Raw genomic sequence first — 23642 nt, 5'->3', positions numbered from 1 at the left:
ATAATCAAAATCTACAGTAGTTCTAGTAACAAGTTTTCAAATAATTGTAGTGGACTGTAAAAACAAAACCTCAAAATTGTACTTATACAGTTGTATTAGCTACCGTTATTAAAACTATTTAAGTATTTATGTTTACATCAATTTGAGTTTACTTTATCAGCACAAAGAACTTCCCCTATTAGTCACAAAAATATAAAAATGTGTATACGTTTATACATTTAATTTGGCCAATCACTGGCCTATTGGAGTGTTCAACTTCTGTACCACACATCATTGCCTGAGGCACTGAGCCTCCTGAGTTAAGATACTGTACAGTGAGTTGATTAGTATGGTGGTGAATATTTGTGTACATAGCACCCCCTAATGGCTCATGCCATGTATTCCATGTCTTATTTGGATAATTGATAATTTGGATAAAAGCTATACAAGCTATACTTTGTCTGCTTTTGCTTTCAACTGTTTTGTGTCAACTGTTTAACTTGTTGTACAGCGACCTTGAAAGGCGCCTTATAAATACAATGTATTAATTGAAAAATCCGTCACCTGTTCTGAGCAATATCACCTTTTGAATAGGACTAAAACCTGTATAGCATAAGTCATATTTTTATAGCTAAGTGCCACAATAGTGGGTGAACTCTAAGTATGTATGCAAGTATGTAAATGATTGAAAGAATGCTGGCACCCAAGATAAGAGAATGGGCGGGAATTTGTTCAAGCAATGAATTACATTCAAAATAATCAAAGGGCCTCGCTGACGTTTTCTGTTGGGTGTAATTGACGGCATGGACATTGACCACGATTTCTTTTAATGGCCTTGTGGCGTGCTTACAACAGTATTGCAGTTACTTTTCAGCTTAAATACAACATTCTGTAAGTAACCACACAGTCCAAGACATTTTTATCAAAATTGTAACCCTTGTTTAATTCCCAGAAAAGAGCACTGTGTGAAAATAAGCATGGTTATTGCTGGACCCCTGGGTCCTACTAGACCCAGGGGTCTAGTAGGACTATAGTAAATAATAAAAAAAGAAATCGCTATAACATTTTGTAAAGAAATACATATTTAGCCCCATGCTCGAATGCCCCCGCCCCCCTGTCAAAAACAGCTAAAATCCCTAAAACGAAAGAAAGCAGCAAATGAAAAAAAATTAACACTCATCTTTTACTTTCTCTCATAACAACCTAAAACATGAACATTGGTTGAAAAAAACTAAAGTTGTCCTTTAAGTGATCCACATGAAGATGATCCACAACATTTTCAAATTCCACAACCTTCCTCTTGAATAGTTGTAACTCTGCTGGGTTCATATTTGTGGTCAGTTCATACTGTCAGGGCTGATGAGTTGATGGCCGGCAGGTGCATCAATTGAGTGCGACGAGGTGATCACAGACAGGTGTGCCCAGGCTGGAAGCTGGGACTCTGGGAGGAAAGCCGACGCACACACACAGCCACAGTAAGCCCACACAGAGCCATAGACTGTGTGAATTTGCTCCATATAGAAATTGTGACCCTTATATTAGATATACTCTATACGAGATACTATTTGACAGAGCAGAAACATTATTGCCTTGATGCATGTAACATTAACGAGCGTCAACTGGACACAGACATGCACCTCACCTCTGCAGTGCTATAAACCCCTGATGACAACAGGGGTCATGCAAATTGTCATAAGCCTACTTGGATACTTTTACAACAGACAAAGACATTAATTAGAAGCCTTTTCATTTCTTTATTCCAGACACGGAGCAATCATGGCTGAGTATAAGCTTGAGGTGTCAACAGGTGACCAGGCATTTGCAGAGACATTTACATTAGACTACTTTCACTGCATATATGTCACCATAATTGGAACTGAAGGAAAGAGTAAACGCACAAATTTGGACAATACTATTGCTGGAAAGGTAAGCTTAGAGTCATTGAAACTTTAAAGGGATGAGTGTTGCTATTTTGAGTGTTACCATTTACTTACTAAGATCTGCCTATTTACTTTAAGCCAGCCCAGCAACGTTGTCATTTTGTCAGCAATGTTGTTTGGAATACATGCATCCTAAATTTGTGTTGAAGTACATTTATCTGCATTGCTCAAAAGATCTTCAAGTTTCCCTGACCATTTTTTCCTATTTTTCTTTTATATACAGGAGGGGAGCTACACTGTGAAAACCAGTTTACATCTCGGGCAACTTCTATTGGTGAAACTGGAGAAATATAACCTTTTTAAGAAAAGATGATGATCCGTGGTTCTGTTCTAAGATTGTGGTGACTACTCCAGAGGACGATGTCATCCTTTTCCCATGCTACAGATGGGTGTCCGATAGGCAACAGGTAGAGCTGAGAGGAGGGAAAGGTATGTTCCAAATAAAATCAACACTATAATATACGGTAATTGTGGTCAAACATTCACTCCCATTTCATGGTGATGATTGATGAACTATTCGTTTTTGTCCTCAGCCATGAAGGCCTTTGAGGATGATCATCCCCTTCTGACCGACCACAGAAAAAGAGAGTTAAAATGTCACAATGACTTGTACCAGTGAGTTTTATGTGCGCACAATTATATACTGCAAGAACGGTTGTTGCTATACTGTGTCAAATGCTTCTATTGTCTTAGCTCTAGTTTTAGGCCTGAGGTATACCCTGACATATGACACGGTACAAATATGAAGTTTTTCATGCTGTCATTTCACTACAGGTGGGGGACATGGTCCATTGGTCAAAGGCTGCCGCACATCGCGTCTTTTAAAGACAGTTCTGAGATCCCTGATGAAGCCTGTTTCCCAAGAGCTTTTGAATTAGCTTTTGAAAAAAGAATGACGTACAGGATTGTTGGTTGTGAGTTGTGACAGGCTAACCTGACTCCGCCAGATGGGGCAGCAGAGAGTACACTGGGTTCCCCCCCCCCTAGTGTACTCTCTGCTGCCCCATCTGGCGGAGTCAGGTTAGTGACAGGCCGCCGCCTAATTATTTTTTTCTCAGGTCAGCGATGTCCAGTAATTCCAGTAGAGGGAGCTCCAATGTTACCCCCCCCCCCCCCCCCCCCCCCCCCCACACACACACACACACACACACACACCGGCCAGCGGTGGCCGAACGGATAGCGGCGCGGTCTAGATACCGGAAGGTTCCCAGTTCGAATCAGCCGTCCGACACGTTAAAATTACCACCGCTGAAATGCCCTTGAACAAGGCATCAACCACTACGATGAAATGTGTTCTATGAGCAGGGCCTGGCTGGAAACAAGTTCTTGAGCTTAGCCCAGATACCCTGGGTAAATATAGATTTCATTTCATTTCATTTCATTTCACACACACACACTGTCACAGTCACACATTACAATTTTGTGCTCAGTCACTAACTAACTAGGAGACTACTACAGCACACACCTACACTCTGTACTCCCATCATAAAAACATAGGTACCATACAAAGGGACAGAGAATATAACAGATATAAACATAGGTACAAAACAGGTTCAAAAGTAAAAACTTCAAACATTCAGCTTTCAAAACCGTCTTCGAAGGATCCCTGTGATGGGCTAAGAGGATAAGCAGCATTCACGCACGCACACACACACACACACGTGTGTATATATATATATCTATATATTGCACAAATGTAGTCTTATTGCACAGACGTACATATAGCCTATATAGACTACTGTAGGAAGTATTGGCCTACTTACATCAGTGTACACAAGAAGTTTTACTTTTTTTTTTTTCATCATTCATATTTTATTTCATTATGGACCATGTCGGTGATGCTTGCTGTACATGTATGAGTGAGTGACAAATAAAAGTAAAACCTCTTGATTCTTGAGAATGGGGAAGCAAATTTACAAAGTCAGCGATGACTCTCAGAACAGTTACCACACAGACACACCTGCGAGGACTAATCTGAAGACAAAGACAAAACCTGTTACCCTTGCATAGTAGGCCTGCAGCATAAAACCGTCTGAGTTCTGAAATGTAATAGGCCTACACCAGGGGTGTGCAACTTTGACGATGGAGAGGGCCACTATATTTCCACACTCACTCCCTAGGGCCATACATTACTGTCGTAGCAAAAATAGCCGATCTACAAGCTCAAAACGCGTTGCGCTGCGACGCGTTTTGAGCTTGTAGATCGACTATTTTTACTATATTCGAATTGAAATCTTGAATTTTTGCTATTTTTGAATTGGAATCCTGAAAATTAACATTTATGTAATTTCAAATGACCTATACTATACTTGTGTTGAAGCAATAAGCTACTAATTTAGACTGAAGTAATTAAAGCGGGTCATGTTGTGGAATTGTAAACAGCTGAAACCAATACTATATCAGTATTCTGACATTAACCTGAGGGCCACATTAAGTGAAGGTGGGGGCCGCATGTGGCCCCCGGGCCGCCAGTTGCCCACCCCTGGCCTACACGATACCACATTGCTTGAGGTTCTCAAGCATTTTCATGCCAAGGACCCTCCATTGGTATATATTTGTTTGATTTTGTGCCAGAATGCCAAAATTATTCCAATATATTCTTCAACATTTAAAACAAATATTTTTGAATAGCTGAAGTATAAAATAGGGTTGATTAAGGGGTTAAATGTCTGCTCTGTACCAGCCATGCTTCGTTCTCCACATATTGTCTCTGCATAGTGGACAACACACACACACACACACACACACACACACACACACACACACACACACACACACACACACACACACACACACACACACACACACACACACACACACACACACACACACACACACACACACACACACACACACACACACACACACACACACACACACACACACACACACACACACACACACACACACACACACGAGAGATATGATCACTGGTCCACACATTTCAACATAAAGTTCATGACAAAATTGACCACTTATGTAACTTGTTCACTTCTCATCTCTTTTATCTTTTTGTAATCAGTTTCCTCCCATAACATCAAAAGGTAGTGTCAAAACATGAAAATAGTTTCATAGGCCATTTGCAGTACATAGATAGATAGATTATTTATTTATGTGTCATGCACCAAAGGTGCTCAGCCCACATGGACTTTACTTAAATGAAAAAAAAAAAACATTCACATGAAAGAATGAATACTCATGAACAATAGTCTGACTCTGAGTGATCACTGATCAGATTACTTTGCTGTAAGTCTTGTTGGGCACATTTGTTTCATATCAAACTTTTGTTGAGTAAGAATTTGAAAACAAAACAAGCGTGAAGATGGGCTAGTCACAGCCTGTAAGGTGTCATAAAATTGAGTGACTGCACCTTTTTCAAAGGGCTCAATGTTGAAGAAACAATCTAGAACTGGATGACTGGGTTGTTGTTCATACTGTGGGATAATTATGTGTTCTAAGAAAATGTCTCAACTGTAAGTAACGGAAGAAATGTGATGGTGGGAGCTGGAAGGATTCCTGCAACTGTTGAAAAGAGGCAAGATGACCTTGACCATGACCTTGATTAAAATACACATATATAAAAGAGACTTCCCCCCGTCACCTCTCTAACTGCATGCACTCTACATGTCAGAAAATGCAACAACCTCTGCACCTAGCATCATTGAAATGAAATGAAATGATTACTATATTTACCCAGGGTATCTGGGCTAAGCTCAAGAACTTGTTTCCAGCCAGGCCCTGCTCATAGAACACATTTCATCGTAGTGGTTCAATGCCTTGTTCAAGGGCACTTCAGCGGTGGTAATTTGAACGTGTCGGACCGCTGATTCGAAATGGCGACCTTCCGGTATCAAGACCGATCCGCTATCCGTTCGGCCACCGCTGCCACAAACATTCACAACCTTTGATACCTAAATGGTTATACTATTCTCTATTTCGGTAGGGTTTAAGTAGTTGTAGGGCACTACCAGTCCTGCGTTTCTTGCTGCAATAGTCTCACTGAGGAAGGAGAGCTCTGCTTGGAATTCCTTGATCATCTGCTTTGGGGCAGGCTCATCAAAGTGTTCATCTGGATATAAACCCAGGGGAATCTGGAAAAGATGGAAAACAATCAGAGGTGGAAGAAATTCTCAGTTTTGTTATTTAAGTAAAAGTATCAATAGCACAATGTAGAAATACTCTGTTTGCAAGTCAAATTGATATATTTTTAAGTGCATCAAAATATACTTAAAGGGACATACCACTCATTTTCAACATTTTACTATGTCATTAATATACCTTAGAGCTGTTGTGTGGAAATAATAAAAAAAAGTCCCCCCCCCCCCCCCCCCCCCATTCTGTGTTTCCTAGAACTGGAGGTCTGAAAAAAATCATTAACATTGTGAACCACATCTTGACATCATCAAGATGTGATTCACAATGTTAATTGAAAATGAGTGGTATTCCCCTTTAAAGTACCAAATAGACAACACATAACAACATTATGTGGGTAATCAATGTGTGTATTAAGAATCTAAATATAGAAAGAATCTAGTAACTAATGTTTTCAAATAATTGCATTGGAGTAAAAAGTATTTATTATTTGAAATTGTCAAAAAAAAAAAAACTCAAGTAAAGTGTCTAAAATGTTTTACAGTATACTTGAGTAAATGTACTTAGTTACTTTTCACCACTGAAAACAACGATGCAAACAGGTTTAGGAACAAGGTCATGATGGCAACATGATTCAACCATGCCTAGTAAAACTTACAGAGTCCGTGTATTTCTTGGTGAGTACCCAACCTGATGCCATGAATCCCACTGTCTGTCCAACTGTTGGAAGCGTCTCAAAAATCGTCTTCATGCTAGACTGTCCCTTCATGGTTGGAGGAGCTTTACGCATTAGGAGAGGGGAGTTTGGGATCCAACATTCATATTCGAACTAAATTGAGATTAGAGAATGCACATGTTTTTAAAATCACAATAAAATGTGTATTGTATAAATGCACATACAATATGTTATTTCTCTTGCCAACTTACTGATGGTGTTGCATTGACCCTGATGTCTTTCCATCATGCTGTAGCCTATATACACTGCTTTCTTTTCTTGCCCTGTAATCTGTATTTTTTAACTGCTGTACTTTCTGATGTACTATCCTTGGCCACTGAATTTCCCTTGTGGGATATAATACATGATGGTGCGTGCCAATGTAGAGAGTCTATAGGAGACATTTGGGAGTGAACACAGTGTATATGATGTCATCACTAAGTTCAAAATATAAAAAATATAATTACAATGTGTATGTGACCCAGCCCGCTGACCCTGTCAGTGGATGCCAAGCATCATACTGAACAGATATCTGTCATCTAGTAGTATGTAATCTAAATCTGCAATGTGTGATTATTCACTGATCAGAATCAGATATACAAAAAAGCACCCTTCGGGCGAACCATTTTGTCTGATGGATTTCATACATTCTATAATCTTTTGATTAACATTTTGCAACAAAGAATATTTAATTTAACTGATTTCTCATTTTACCTGCCCAAGGTGGACTGCAGCATGTTGACATGACACATTAAAGATCAGCATGGTTATGAACCTGGTCACTTCCTCCACAGTGTGAAAGGCTGCAGGAATCCCTGTTTAAATCAACATCAATACACATTTTAATATCTTGAAACTTTTGCATTCATTATATATTAGAGCTGACTTCATAACAGGTTAAATCACAGCCTTGCAATTTCCAATTGAGAAATACCACCAACATTTAAAAAAATATATTATATAGGCCTACGCCGTACGGTAAATACAATTAAGTTTAAAGTTGTTGTTTTACTACGTATCAGTAAATTGCTGACCATTATAGAAACGTATAGTCTCTCATATCTTCAGGACCTTTTAGGCTGCATGTGTATTGTAAACTGTACCTGCAGCAATGCGTGATAGTGTATTGTAATTGGTCCTGACAGTTTGTTTGTGTGTTTGTTTATTAGCATCTATAGAGATTATCTCCAGACAGACAAACACACAATTAAATAACATCCCTGTTCTAGATGGCTCGCCACTTATCTACAGAGCTACGTGGTAAGAAAACAAAAACAAACAAACAAAATCACACCAGTGTGAAGTCATCACATCATCACTGTGGGTAACATGTCGATTTGCTCGTCTTTGTATAGGTCAAAAATACAGATTTGCTTGTCCACATATGACAGACATATGTCCATAAATTCTCGTTTCATTGTCAATGGGAATTTTAACTTTGTGTAGGACAAAATACTGATTTGCTCGTCCACATATGACGTAAATTCTCCATCCATTGTCAATGGGAATTTAATGTTTGTGTAGGGCAAAAAGATCTACACTAACAGCTGAATCTCAAGAACCTAAAAAGATGTCATTGTGTCAGAAGACAAGGCAACCTAATATGAGCTTGATGAACCCCAGACTCCATATATGGACATGGATAACGCATCATGACCTCGTCACGATGACAGGAGCAAACACGCCCAGACGGTATTAAAGCAAGAGCATTTGCGTCTTCAGTGGAGATTTTGAGCTCTGATCTTCATTATTATAATAAGCTGTCTTCCATTACTGTAATTGGTGGTCACTACGGGCACCGAAGACATTAAGCAGTGAGTTCTGATCCCAACCAATATTCAGATAAAACATTTTAGACTAAAGCTTGAAAGCATGAGTTACCCCAGATACCCTCCTCAGAAGAAAAGCAGTGAATACCCTCCTCAGCAGGGCTACCCTCCTCAGCAAGGCGCTTACCCGCCACAGCTCGGCGTTTACCCTCCACAGCCAACAGCGTATCCACCCCAGCATGGAGCATATCCTCCCCAAGCAGCCGGCTACCCCCCACAGGAGGCAGGGGGTTACACACCACCACAGGCTGGAGGCTACGCTCCCCTAGCCGGAGGCTACGCTCCCCTAGCCGGAGGCTACGCTCCCATGCCACCACCTGGTGGCTGGGCCACCGGGCCCGCTGGTACTCCCTTCCATAACCAACAGCCATATGGCCTGTACCAGAACCCAGGAGGGACCATGCAACAGGCACAAGGCCCAGGATTCTTTGGGCAGCCAAGCCAGTCCTCGGGTGGTACATACCCTTCTGCACCACCGTATAACCTGTCCATGCCCGGTTATGGAGGAGCGCAAGGGCCTGGGCCAGGATGCCCAAAGGATCCCTCGCTAAACCTGTTCATGCCAGCCTATGGTGGAAGCTATGCTGGAGGAGCCATGCCTGTGACTACTGCTATCAATAGAGGATTCAAGGGTACAATCACAGACTTTCCTGGAGCTGACCCAATGAGTGATGCAGAGGTCCTGAGGAAGGCCATGAAGGGTTTTGGAACTGATGAGCAGGCCATTATTGACCTGCTGGGAAGTCGCTCCAACAAGCAGCGTCTGCCGTTGCTCAAGGCCTACAAAACGGCTTATGGAAAGGATCTCATTAAAGACCTGAAATCAGAACTATCTGGAAACTTTGAGAATCTGGTTCTAGCCATGTTGAAGACCCCTGTTGAATTTGATGCTTACGAGCTCTACAGTGCCATGAAGGGAGCTGGAACTGATGAAGCCTGCTTGATAGAGATCCTTACGTCCCGATCCAATGCCGAAATCAACAAGATTAATGAGGTTTTCAAAAGTGAGTACAAGAAGTCACTGGAGGATGCCATCAGTGGTGATACCTCAGGTCACTTCCGGAGGTTCCTGATCTCACTGGCCCAGGGTAATCGCGATGAAAGTGAGCATGTGGACAATTCTATGGCCTCACAGGATGCCCAGGCACTCTATGCTGCTGGAGAAGGCAAAGTTGGAACTGACGAGTCTAAATTCAATGCTATTCTGTGTGCCAGGAGCAAACCCCATCTTAGAGCTGTGTTTCATGAGTATCAACAGATGTGTGGCAGGGATATTCAGAACAGCCTTAAAAGAGAAATGTCCGGTGACCTTGAGGGTGGCATGGTAGCCGTGGTGAAGTGTATTAAAAGCACACCCGCCTACTTTGCTGAGAGACTCTACAAAGCCATGAAGGGTGCGGGAACCAACGACAGAACCCTGATTCGAATCATGGTCACCCGCTCTGAGGTTGACATGTTGGATATCCGCCAGGAATACTTGAAGAAATTTGGGAGGTCACTATACACACACATTTCCGGAGACACATCAGGTTACTATAAGAAACTGCTACTGAAACTCTGTGGAGGAAGTGATTAGAAAGTGATTAGAAAGTAAGGCCTGGGCCGGCCTAGCGGTCCAGCCTAACAGCGTGTCGTGTGTTTGACTCCTGATCCCGACGACCTTTGCTGCGCGTCACTGCCCATCTCTCTTCCCCCCATTTCCTGTCAGCTTACTGTACTTATAATAAGGTAGAAAACGCCAAAAATATCTTTAAAAAAAGTAAATAAGGCCTGGACGGTTAGCTCAACCGTCTGGGCACCTACGCTGCCAAGCCAGCCAGACGGCGTTCCGCGGGTTCGACTCCCGAGCCCGACGGCCTTTGCCGCGTGTCACTCCCCATCTCTCACCCTTTCCTGTCTAATTACTGTACCCTATCAATAAAGGCAAAAAACGCCAAAAAAAATACTGTCAAAAAAAAAAAAAGTAAAGACCATTTACTGCCTCACAACTGAGTATCGCTGCATGATCATCTATAAACACCGTTGCAATGTAATGTTTAACTTGCGGAAAGAATCTCGAATAATATCAACTTCTATATTTGCAAGAAGTTTTAAATTGAGGGGGGTGTCCAGATGGCACAGTGGTAAACTTCCCACTGAACAGGGTTTGAATCATCAGCAGTGCATCCAGCTTGGCCAGGAGGTCCAACAAACACTTTTGTAAGGTTTCTTGAGCTCCAACAAACACAATTAGCCCTTCACTAAATCCCACCCCAAAAAGCGATTGTCCAATGCCAATCCAAATAGTTTAGCAACAGTTGCTATGCAGGTCAAGCTTTCTTCGCTGCTAACGTGCCTATTGGACAAGGATGGGTTGGGGAGGGACTTAGTGAAGGGCTAATTGGACGTGTTTGCAGGAGGGAATCGATCCTACACGGTTGGTCGGGAGACTCTGGACGCCTGGGTCTGAAGAAGGAATAGCGTGTTCCTCTGTCTGTATCACGTGTAATGAACCAACCAGTTGGTTCAGCAGTGATAAGGGACAGTACAGGGTGGAATTGGCGTACAATAGGAGAAAAGAAGAAAATCATGGTGTGTATCTAAGACATCATGTGGCTAGCTATATGACGCCAGTCCTCTACGGTGACATATGACTCCATGGGTAAGGTTTCAATTCAATCACAATTCACTTAAAGACAGCGTGGCTCTGAAAGAGTCTAGTAGACCCTGCAGGGGTCAGCAACCTTAAATGTGAAAAGAACCATTTTGGACTAAAAAGAAAAATCACACTTGTGTGATTTTTGCTTTTGTATGCATTTATAGACTTGGCTGCGCCTGCTACATGACCAGGAGGAGAATATGGACTTTTTAATGTTTGTTTTAAGCATGCCCACCCATAAACAGAATACCGTAGGTTTGCAGTTTACTGTAAATAGTATTAATGAATGAAGGAAAACTAATACCTGAGCTTTTGTTTCCTAAGAAGGCTTGGGTGAATATCTCGTTGATCCAGTCCTGGAGTTCAGAGTCTCTACACACGTCACTGTCTGAGGGGTAATAGTGGTCCACTATTGCCTTTACAAAGCTGCAGATACATTATGACAAATATTTAAATACCGCTGGCCTAAACTTATAGTTATATACATTTTGATATAGATGAAATAGATAATTACATCAAGTGACTGTATGTAACACATCTTCCTGCCCCTGCAACTATTTCCCTGCAATATATAATGCTTTATTTTCAAAATATTTTCGGAATTCCATGCCCAGGGTTAAAGTTTTTAAAGGTCTGTTGCAGTGGCATCCTTTGCCAACGTGCTCGGTTCAGTGAAGGTCATACAACAATGGTTAATGATGATCACCTGTTGATGATGTTCCACAGCTTCAGTCCATCATCTCTGTAGTAGAAGTTTGGGACAGACTCCAGCCCTCGTGCTCTGATGTTCTCTGGCAGACAGAGCGAGCTGTAGGTTGTTTCAGAATGAGCCCTTCCCATTAACTCAACGAGACCCTCTGGTGTTAGTGAAGTCTAAATAAATAGGACAATGTTAGGGGCTTTGTAGACCAAGGCGTTTCTTCCTTTTGTTTTGCGTTTCGAATTGTTTTCAGTGAGAGTGCTGCACTGAGCATCTATTTTTTTGTGCTGCACATTCACATCTGGCATTTGTAGGTCAAGAGTTGAATATCTCCAATTCAGGGCAGTGCATTTTTGGACAAGAGCACAATGTTTTTTCTGGTGGGAAAAAATGCCTTGTTGGACAAATGGCCTTAGTTTGGACAATGAAAGCAGCAATTCAAGTTTGACATGTGAATATTATTCTTACTGTATGCAAAGGTCCCCCGGGTGAAAGAAGTATTTTACGGCCAACAACATTTATTTGGAAGGTGTAACGGAAGTGTGGGATCAGCAACTGGACAGACAAGAAGGAAGAATAACCATGTCAAAGATTCATCACATCAGAATCATGTTCTACACGGTGGTATGATATTTTATTGTGTAAAGCTGTGTTGACTCAACAATTTCCTATACAGTTTATGTTTATAGAGCCATATGACCTAGTTGTGACATTTAAAACTCTGGAAAAAAAATCATTATATATTCATTTAAATGATATTTATGACCATACCTTGTAGAGAGGATGAATCACTGGAAAGCTTCGCAGAGTTGCAACTGCGAATGGTTCTGCCAAAAAGTGAGTGTTCAATAGATGATACACAAACTGGTGGTAGATGCCATCGGCATGTTTCACAAACATCTTGGCCAGCAACCAGTCACACTCTGGGTCACTGGGCAGAAAAATGGGATTCTGTTCTGAGGGCTGTTGGGTCAGCTGGGAAAATTAAAGGAAAGCAAAAGATCTTTCTTTTACATTTTCATGTAAACATTGCAGTGTCTCATCCTTACTATTGGAGTGCATGTGACTGACTATGAATGACCTCATGATCAATGAAATACCTGAATTGCAATGGGCATCAGTTTATTCTCTGGGTTCATGTAAAACAAGCAGAGACCAGGTGTCAAAGGCAGAACTTCACCATTCTCCACCTTAGTGGACAATCCACACAATCCCTTGTAGTCAGAGAGGAATATATTGCCTTTCTGCGTGAGAGAAGAAACTAGATATGGCATATTTGTACTTCCTGGCTGTCACAGGCATTGACACATTAAAAACTGCCCAAATGATTAGTAATACACCAAAAGACACTACATACCTCCATCTCCCTCTGGAGAGAGCTACCGCTGTCTAAGAAGGGCTTCACCATCTCCTCTCTGACTGGAAAGTTGTGAGGAAGCTCCAAGCAGCGCTGAATCATATTTGGGTTGATTCCATTCAGAAACTGAAATCCATAGAAGTCATCCTCCATCCAATGTTCGGAGACATACTCTACAGGAGTGACAATTGGTAAATGGTCAGAGAGAATGTCTGTCTCAGATGTGGATGTGATGCAACATGACTAATTACATCCTAGTTCAATGTAAGCAATAATAACTATAGTTACGGTACTGTATTTGTAATCTGTGAGTTACACTACAGACTTTAGAGTCCATTTCTACCTGACATTGGTGTATTTTTGAACCAGAAAACATTTTTCATGGCCTCAAAGTCCTCCCACTGTTTCGTAGAGTTATTTGTCCCCTTCAGTTTGAGTTCAACCAGACTGAGAAAAGAAGAAACAGTACTATTTTCCATCACAATTTAATACTATGTATTTGTCCATGTTATACAGTATGTAGGTGAACAATATCGACTCACGTAAATTCCTTTCCAAAAGCAAATTCATAAGTTTTAGAGACTGAGAAGCGGTCTTCATCAGGGATCTCAGAACTGTCTTTAAACGAGGCGATGTGTGGCAGCCTTTCACCATATGTCCCCCACCTGTAGGGAAATGACAGCATGGAAAAACTTCATATTTGTACCCAACTGTCATATGTGATATAAGTATAAATCAGGCTTAAAACTATAGAGCTCAGACAAGAGAAGCATTTGACACTATAAGAACAACCCTAATTGCAGTATATACCGTAATGTATGCACATGTAAAAACTCACTGGTACAAGTCTTTGTGACATATTAACTCTCTTTTTCGGTGGTCGGTCAGAAGGGGATGGTCATCCTCAAAGGCCTTCATGGCTGAGGACAAACACTAATAGTTATACCATGGAAAACATCACCATGAAATGGGAGTGAATGTTTGACCACAATTACCGTATATTATAGTGTTTATTTGGAACACACCTTTCCCTCCTCTCAGCTCTACCTGTTCCCCATCGGACACCCATCTGTAGCATGGGAAAAGGATGACATCGTCCTCTGGAGTAGTCACCACAATCTTAGAACAAAACCACGCATCATCTAATATCTTAAAATTTGCATCTTTCTCCAGTTTGACCAATAGAAGTTGCCCGAGATGTAAACTGGTTTTCACAGTGTAGCTCCCCACCTATATACAAAAACCAAAAAGAAAGAAAAAACAAAACACAAAACAAAGGAAACTTGTTCAGGTTATTTTGAGCAAGGCAGACACCTGACTTCAAAGACTAACCATCATTGTCTTTGTAAAAGTAGCATTCAATGCAAACATTTACTTAAACATAAATTAAAGGTAGGGTAAAGGTCCCGGCACACTGCTGCGTTTTTCAGATTTTTAGTGGCGTTTTTCCGTCGTCTTTCTGAAAATCGCATCCAGTGTGCAACCACCTTAAGTGATTTTATTTGTTTCCTTGAAATGAAATATTAAATAGCTGTATATTCTGATCGTACTCATTGCTATAGTGTTTGTTCAGTAACAGAGTCTCCCCATCTCTCCTTCTCTTTAGTGGACAGAAAATGCATTTTCAGGTCGGGATACTTATTTTATCCAATCAGGAGAGAGAATTTGCATAAAATACAGATTAAACAAGTGAAATTGGAAGTGATGGTACTAAGAAATGATGATAAATGTGTACTCTTTCCTGATTGGCTGAAAATGTTCAACCCACCTGAAAATACATTTTCTGTTTGTTCACAGAGGCCTCCCGTTGATCCAGCTCTTCAACAAATACAATGACTACTGTCAGAAGGTGCTTAACCTTTTAAACAGGATCCTACCGTTAAGGATGCATGTATTTCAAACAACATTGCTGACAAAATGCCAACATTGCTGACTTAAAGTATGGCAACACTCATCCCTCTAAATGAGCTTACCTTTCCAGCAATAAAATCTATGCCAAAATTGTCCAAATTTGTGCGTTCACTCTCTCCTTCAGTTCCAATTAAGGTGACATATATGCAGTCAAATGTTCCTGAAAATGCCTGGTCACCTGTTGACATCTCAAGCTTGTACTCAGCCATGTCTGACTCTGGAATAAAGAAATGAAAAGGCTTCTTGTTAAACAAAGCTAGCGCATCACGTCAAACCAACAATAACTCAAAGCTAGCCTGAAACATGACGGAGGACAAACAAAGAAACTCAGAGAGACAGATATACTGTTGCTTCTTAGACAATGGCTGGTTTCTATAGAGAACATATTGCTACACACCTGCATAATGCTTTAATGTTCTAAATATCGCTATCACATAGGATATATAATAGTGGTTGGTTTTATTTAACCTGTTTTCTATCTCTCCCTTTGCTGTCACTCTTCCTCTGTCCTCTCTCTTCTTTGCAGAATAATACTGTAATGATGGAGTATTAATGAGAAACATAATTTCAGTGTGCTCCAGATTACTCTAACAAGCCACGTACAAGAGGGTTGCAGGCTTGCAGCACATGACACCCAGATGACAACTACCGGTATAACCAGTTTGTTCATCATCAATAAATGTTCATTGACAATAGCCTATTTACAAAATGTTTTTGAAAGGTTTAGCTTTCAGGGTGGTGTTTGGGGACCACCAAAATTACTTTTACGGGTCTAACTCTGAAGCCCAAACCACACCAATGCAACTAGTCGTAGATTGGGGTCAGAGAAATACAAATATGTTATCAAATGGGGATCCATGGACTAATGCATATCACACTTTAAAGTTTGCAAATCACTGGCTTAAAATGTAAGCATTACATGCTTACACCCATGCATGCACACGTGCTTAATCTGTAAAGCAGATTCGTTATATCACATGATCTGAAAATGTTCCAAGAAAATTGTTACTGTATGTAAACAACCACTGTTCAATCTATTTCCGAAAAGGCATATCTACAAGTAAATGATATATTGTAGCATCTAAATAGTTATAGACAAAGATAATAAACAAAAAGCAGGGCAGTGCTGAAAAGAGCATGTGTAACATATTCCATTTTCAGTACTCAGTTCACTGTTAAATATTTTTATGATTATGTATATTATTATTAACCCAATATCAGTAATTTCGATAATTCATGAAGGACCAGGCATTAACACAAAATGTAGAATACCCCTCTTGCAAGTAATTAGAGTATATACTCCGACCATAATAGGAGTTCAACCATGAATTTAGCTTTGGGGAGAGTAGTTGTAAAATGTAATAAAGTAAATGTACATTCTCTCTGACCATTTACCAGTAAAAATTGTACCTTGTATCGTACAGGCATGTAAAGCCTATATCAAATGTAATTTATCAATCTGTAAATATTAAACCATAACTGTATTGTGCAAAAACAGCTTTTTGCACAATTGGTATTATGTCTTTTTTAATTAAATGTTTAGAGCATTTTTCATGAAATAGGTGTACTTTATTGATTTTGATCAGGACCTGGGTAACACATTTTGTTCTGTACTTGGAATAACAATTCCAAATACAGAACAACTCCTCCTCCATAAAGTTTCATTAATTAATTAAAGTCTGAACAGCATGAAGCAACTTACTGTGACAGCCTCCTGAGCAGAGTGCGGTTTCAGTAGAATGGGACTCTAGATTGAATCCTTACAGCTTGGGATGCAAAATATGTTATGCCACGAGAGGTGGGGAGAGAGCAAGTTTTCAAGAGTGAGCCTTTCTGGTCTGCAGATCTTGACGTTGGAGGGGCGGAGAGTTGTTTTATGAGTGGAGTGACTGTAAGAGGTTTTCAACTGATGGTCCGGGGACCAGTGGTGGTCCATGACCGTGAAGTAGGCCCCTAATGCATGTGGTCCCTGACTATGCATTCAGTAATGTAAGATTACGATGAAAACATAATTACATTTATTTTGTTTAATTTTAGAGCAACTTAGCAATTTAGTATTTGTGTGATATTAGGACAGTGGCATTAAATAAAAACATGCTCATACGACAAAGGGCTTTAAGTATAATACAAATCTATTACAAAATAGAAAAGGTGAGAAGAAGACAAATTAGTACATGAATACACCCCATGGGAGTGATCTGGCAAATCAGAATAAGCTTTATTGTCGCATCACAGTTAAAAAGAAATCACACCCGTGTGAACTGAGTGGTGTAAGGTCTTATATAGACTGATCAACTGTGGTCTGACGTAATGTCTGACGTAATGAAATCAGCATCAACCAATCAGCATCAACCATGCTCATTTTTTGGTACGAACAGACACGTAGACGTAATGAAATCACACCCGTGTGAACTGGGTGACCATAGCAACCATGCTAATTTTTTTTGGTACGGACAGACACGTAAACTAACAAAGCCAGTTGTAGGAGTGGTTTACACCACTCAAAAGAAAGTAGATGAAATACATTTTTGTGCATACAGTTCTAAAAGAATAACAGAATGCAAAAAGCAAAATGGCCCAAGATAGTCAGTGACTATAAGCTTAAAGGCTGTTTAACTGTTGTTGTTGCCCCAATGCACAAAGTTGTGCATCAAGATTAGCTTGACCCAAACTCCCCTTTCTTTTGGGCCCTATAAGAAGTGGGTTATTATATAATATAGGTCAAAAAGGTGACGATATTGTCAATTCTGACCACCACTTTGTAACCTTCTCCATGTTTGTGCAATTAACCACTTAAACCAGTCCAACCTCATTCTGTCACCACCTGATGGAATGCGTTTCTATCAGTGCCTGGTTGTCTGAATTGCTTGCAAGCTGAGAGCTAGGAGAGGACAGTCTCAGCAGCATGAATGGAATTCAAGTCAATTATATTTATAGAGCACATTTAGCTAGTGACAGGGTGCTCCACAGCGGTGTTGCGACCGATGGAATGGTGCAAAACCTGCCTATCTGACCCACTATCTTGCAGTCACTCCTCTCTGCCTTCTCATCTTACCAGCAGCTACCGTATAGCCTTCTACTACAAAGAGAGCAGAGACCTTTTCAGACCGTGACACCTGAAAAAATAATATTTGAACTGGGGACCCCTGGTTACGTGAGGTTAGGGACCCCCCCCACCCTAATAAGCACTTGGAATAGAGCATATGCACATGACATCATCATCAAACCCGGAAGTTATGCGGGGACGTCTACTGTGTGGCAAAAAACTCCTTTCTGGCCTTGACAGCCCATGGATTCAAGCAGAAAAGTTGTATTTGATTGCATTAAATGACGTTAAACGACATTAAACTCACTTTTTCACTCACGTTTTCACTCGATTTGCCACTCATTATAAACATTTTAGGTATTTAAAGAGGTATTTAAATCGACACTTCACTGTCATCTGCAGGGACCCCCCCAAAATGACTGGAGTCATCCATCAAATCCGATTTATTTCTCAAATCTGATCTTTTGGCCCGACTGATGGTTATTTTATAATTAACCTAATTAATAATGCTAATAAGAAAGGACTGTATATATTATAACTTCGATAGCAGAGCAGGAAACCCTGAATGTAGAAATACTTCTGAAAGTAATCAGATTACAATTGGTGCTCAATCATAAAACCCAGGCAGGGAGCATCTAACATGCAATTTACAAAAATGGTTATAAACCTTTTAAATTATTAAGAATTAGCTTTAACAGGAATACTTTTTAGGAGAATGATCAATATCCATATAATACCTTAACTAGGAAATACTTTTAAATAAATACCTTTAAATACCCAAAAGATGAATAATTGAATCCACAAGAAATAATGGAATGTCCAGTCAGAAGCCTCCATGATTTAGCCAATTCATTTTAGTTCGGAGAGCACAAAGAATGAGTCCACATACAGCCAAATTACAAAATGTCTCTCCCCGTGTCACCAAATGGACACGGTTTATATATCATTTTAATCAAGATTGGGAAAGCGACACAGAGTTACGTGTCATTGTCAGAACAATGTTGGGACCGGTCATATCCCGGCAAACCAGGAAGCATAATGCACATACAGTGGACGAATATAAAGTTTAAGACATAAATAATGTTTAGGGGGAGACATGAAGTCTGCCTCGCTACAAGGTCAAACAACAGTTCTCACAGATACACTGGGTGATCTGTGGCAAACGGGAGAAAAATAATTCTTTATCTACATGCTGGCTGGGGGAGAAGTGACATGTAAGATCAGTATGCTGGACATAGGGCACCCCAGATTTATAATTATGCAGAGCACATGTAAACTCCATCCTACAAACAATTAAAGTCTTAATAATTAAAAATGATCCATCACCGACCATTCACACTGCATTCGCAAGTGACCAGATCGGATCTGTCATAGATCTGTGTGTTCCGACTGGCAGCGAAATCCAGCCTGAATCAGATCTGTGCCACATCCAGATTGGAATCAGATTTGTTTAAATAAGTCTAAACACAAACAAGTCAAATACAAGTCACATGGAATTTGATTTAGACCAGGTTGTTGCATGCAGGTTGAGATGGATCTCCTCAAATTAAATTTGAATCAGATTTGAAACCACCTCTGAATGTGACTCAAGTCACATTTTGTAAAAATCAGATTCCATGTGAACTGTTTGCATTTAGACTTATTTAAACAAATCGGATTTTAATCTGGATGTGGCACAGATCTGATTCAGGCCAGCACCACAATGTCCATGACCCTTGACTTCATTCCTTTCAATTCCAAGCATGTGCTCCAAGCTGGCCACCTGGCTAGATCATCTCTGGCGTGTGTGTGGGCCATCAAGTCATCCGTTAGGGCAGGTCCCATGTAGGGCCGGATTTACCATTCAGGGGGCTCTAAGCAAAGGATTGTCAGGGGGCCCTTGCGTCGTGCGCGCGCGGAAGATTGGCCGTGTGTGCTTTGCGCGTGCGCGCAAAACGGCATAGCAGACTACCAGGCAAAACGGCATAGCAGACTACCAGGCAAAACGGCATAGCAGACTACCAGGCAAAACGGCATAGCAGACTACCAGGCAAAACGGCATAGCAGACTACCAGGCAAAACGGCATAGCAGACTACCAGGCAAAACTGCCTAGCAGACTACCAGGCAAAACGGCATAGCAGACAACCAGGCAAAACGGCATAGCAGACTACCAGGCAAAACGGCATAGCAGACTACCAGGCAAAACGGCATAGCAGACTACCAGGCAAAACGGCATAGCAGACTACCAGGCAAAACGGCCTAGCAGACTACCAGGCAAAACGGCATAGCAGACAACCAGGCAAAACGGCCTAGCAGACTACCAGGCAAAACGGCATAGCAGACTACCAGGCAAAACGGCATAGCAGACAACCAGGCAAAACGGCATAGCAGACTACCAGGCAAAACGGCATAGCAGACTACCAGGCAAAACGGCATAGCATAGCAGACTACCAGGCAAAACGGCATAGCAGACTACCAGGCAAAACGACATAGCAGACTACCAGGCAAAACGGCATAGCAGACTACCAGGCAAAACGGCATAGCAGACTACCAGGCAAAACGGCATAGCAGACTACCAGGCAAAACGGCATAGCAGACTACCAGGCAAAACGGCATAGCAGACTACCAGGCAAAACGGCATAGCAGACTACCAGGCAAAACGGCCTAGCAGACTACCAGGCAAAACGGCCTAGCAGACTACCAGGCAAAACGGCATAGCAGACTACCAGGCAAAACGGCATAGCAGACTACCAGGCAAAACGGCATAGCAGACTACCAGGCAAAACGGCCTAGCAGACTACCAGGCAAAACGGCATAGCAGACAACCAGGCAAAACGGCATAGCAGACTACCAGGCAAAACGGCATAGCAGACTACCAGGCAAAACGGCATAGCAGACTACCAGGCAAAACGGCATAGCAGACTACCAGGCAAAACGACATAGCAGACTACCAGGCAAAACGGCATAGCAGACTACCAGGCAAAACGGCATAGCAGACTACCAGGCAAAACGGCATAGCAGACTACCAGGCAAAACGGCATAGCAGACTACCAGGCAAAACGACATAGCAGACTACCAGGCAAAACGGCATAGCAGACTACCAGGCAAAACGGCATAGCAGACTACCAGGCAAAACGGCATAGCAGACTACCAGGCAAAACGACATAGCAGACTACCAGGCAAAACGGCATAGCAGACTACCAGGCAAAACGGCATAGCAGACTACCAGGCAAAACGACATAGCAGACTACCAGGCAAAACGACATAGCAGACTACCAGGCAAAACGACATAGCAGACTACCAGGCAAAACGACATAGCAGACTACCAGGCAAAACGACATAGCAGACTACCAGGCAAAACGGCATAGCAGACAAAGTACAGTGTGAGCTCCCCCATGCCCCAACTGTACAATGCATGTACTGAAAAAACTGTGCCATTAGCTCAGGGACGTGCACAGGGACTTGGAGGGGCAGGGGCCGAAATTTGAAAAGGGCACTTTAGGGGTGCTAGACACATTTTGCGGGGGATGGGGATACAAGGTTATACTAACTATACTTGAGTCAATCAGTACAACTCAGTATTGAGCAAGATATGAACATTGAGTAAATAAGCATCTCAGATTTTATCAATCAGTACAAAGCTATATTATTGAGCAAGATATATTAATAACTTAAATTCCCTGATGAGATCATAGAAAACAAATAGGCTAATTAAGAAGATGCCATTACTATGCCAGTGCAAAACAAATACATTCACTGATTCACATTCATGTAATACTGATAATATAAAGCAACACAGAAGCTTTAGATAAAGTATGAGAAAATGTTTACTTTGTTCATCAGGAACAATATGGGGATTCAGGAATAAATTGCTTTAACTTAAAACATGTGCCCACTGTGGCTGCCTCACTGCTTTTAGTGCACTAAACAAACAGTCCATAGACTTTGCTGTTCCCTAAAGTGCTCTAACAAGCAAAGTCCATAGACTGTGATATAGAGAAAACTACTGTACCCAATTTCATGTTTTTACAACTTTATACTGTTAAATAAACCAGTCTGCCCTGCAGTGCAGCTCAAATTACTGGTTTTCAAAGTAAAATGAACAGCAGCTTGTGTTGCTGTTATTTGTTATAATTATTAAGTATCACATTTGCTTGATTGCCTGCAGACAGTTTGTGATCAATCAAAAGTCAAAATTAAATTAGAAAATTGTGAAATCATGACATTGACTGGACTGACAGTCAGAGAGACAGAGAGAGAGAGAGGTCCCTCTCATTTGGTCGTCGGTCCATGCGTGCAGCGTGATCAATTATTTGAAATTAAACTTTGTTTTTGTCCACAGTCATATACATGACATGACACAGCCTACCTTTTTCACTTCACTCGAGTGACAAGTCGTTTTGTTTGTGAGGTGAGCGGTTGTGCACTCAACTAACCTACATGTGTTCCGTTTGTTTATGTTCGGTTTCCATTGTATGTATAATTCGACTGCGTTGCGCGGCGGCGCAACGCAAGATCTACAAGCTCACAACGCGTCGCGCTGCGACGCGTTGTGAGCTTGTAGATCTGCTCTAATTCTGCAGTGCACGGCACGGGTGGATTCATACTACGAATGCGATGCGCGCCGCTGATGATGCGGCCAGGCAGCAGGTTCAGCCCCAGAGGGGGACAACAGGGGGCCCCACGACGGGACGGCCGGGCGTCGCTTGTCCGGGAGGATGAAGAAGTGACTCCGTTTGGGAGGAGGAAGCGACGCGCGGCCGTCGCAGCCACCCCTGGGGGGGCCCAAACAAACCGACCGCTGCGACTGAACGGGCTGCAATATTAGATTTTTTTCAGGGAGAACTCTCGGGGCCTCTAGCCGTCGGGGCTCTACGCAGCTGCGTAGTTTGCGTAGTGCTAAAAACCGCCCCTATGTAGTCCACCCCTCACTTCCCTCAATACCACATCCATCCCAATGGCAAACAGCAATGGGCTGAGTACTTATCCCTGATGCAGACCGACCTTCACTTCAAACCCTTCACGGTCTCCAATTCCCGTTCTGACTATACTGTACATGCTCTGCTATTATGTACTAAATGTTGAGTAAAAATCACACCCGTGTGAAATGAGGGGTGCTCTTGTCATCGTACATACATTTATGTTGTTATCATTTAACCATGATACAATGTTTAAAATCAGAATGCCTGTTGCCTGTAATTGGTTAATTGTGGCCAATCAGAATGCCTGTTGCCTGTGATTGGTTAGCTGATTTGCTCGTTTACGTATACTTTTCCCTTCAATGTCAATGGCGTTTAATGTTTTGATGTTTAATTTACGTCATAAAATGCGGACATCTGACGTCATTTCTCCGTTCACCGTCTGTCAATGGCAAAACTTGAGACGGGTGGGGACAAAAATTTGCAGACATTTGACCGGAATTCTCTTCCCGTGGTCAATGGCAAATCTTGAGACG

General features: G+C 41.6%; 2 protein-coding genes and 1 long non-coding RNA gene across 5 annotated transcripts; 2 read left to right on the top strand and 1 right to left on the bottom strand.

The window, feature by feature from the left end:
• The first annotated feature begins 1320 nt into the window (after positions 1-1320).
• Positions 1321-2868, top strand: LOC306933217. The gene is made up of 5 exons (XR_013791200.1): positions 1321-1454; positions 1743-1905; positions 2143-2348; positions 2453-2534; positions 2694-2868. It is a non-coding gene; the product is annotated as an uncharacterized lncRNA (long non-coding RNA).
• Positions 2869-5168: 2300 nt separating this feature from the next.
• Positions 5169-22680, bottom strand: LOC306933215 (polyunsaturated fatty acid lipoxygenase ALOX15B-like). Of its 3 annotated transcripts, XM_079515345.1 has the most exons (16): positions 16864-16947; positions 15630-15694; positions 15224-15378; positions 14276-14480; positions 14089-14170; positions 13793-13915; positions 13594-13697; positions 13251-13423; positions 12994-13137; positions 12665-12868; positions 12362-12448; positions 11900-12066; positions 11498-11619; positions 7441-7541; positions 6670-6840; positions 5169-6010 (listed from the first exon to the last, which is right to left on the bottom strand). In XM_079515345.1, the coding sequence occupies exons 3-16, from the start codon at positions 15368-15370 to the stop codon at positions 5831-5833; spliced, it is 2010 nt and encodes a 669-aa protein (XP_079371471.1). In that variant the 5' UTR covers positions 15371-15378; positions 15630-15694; positions 16864-16947; the 3' UTR covers positions 5169-5830. The 3 variants fall into 3 exon arrangements, with proteins under 3 accessions (XP_079371471.1, XP_079371470.1, XP_079371472.1); XM_079515344.1 differs by lacking the exon at positions 15630-15694 and having other exon boundaries at positions 16864-16898; XM_079515346.1 differs by lacking the exons at positions 15224-15378; positions 15630-15694; positions 16864-16947 and adding an exon at positions 22624-22680.
• Positions 8599-10131, top strand: LOC306933216 (annexin A5-like; the record flags this gene model as incomplete). The annotated part of the gene is made up of 1 exon (XM_079515347.1): positions 8599-10131. One exon carries the CDS (start codon positions 8599-8601, stop codon positions 10129-10131), a length of 1533 nt encoding a protein of 510 aa, XP_079371473.1.
• Positions 22681-23642: the final 962 nt, after the last annotated feature.

Source organism: Electrona antarctica (assembly GCF_951216825.1).
Source record: "Electrona antarctica genome assembly, chromosome: 12".
In the NCBI taxonomy this organism is placed as follows: domain Eukaryota; kingdom Metazoa; phylum Chordata; class Actinopteri; order Myctophiformes; family Myctophidae; genus Electrona; species Electrona antarctica.
Note: the sequence above shows the minus strand (reverse complement) of the source record. Positions and strands in the feature narration are given on the sequence as shown.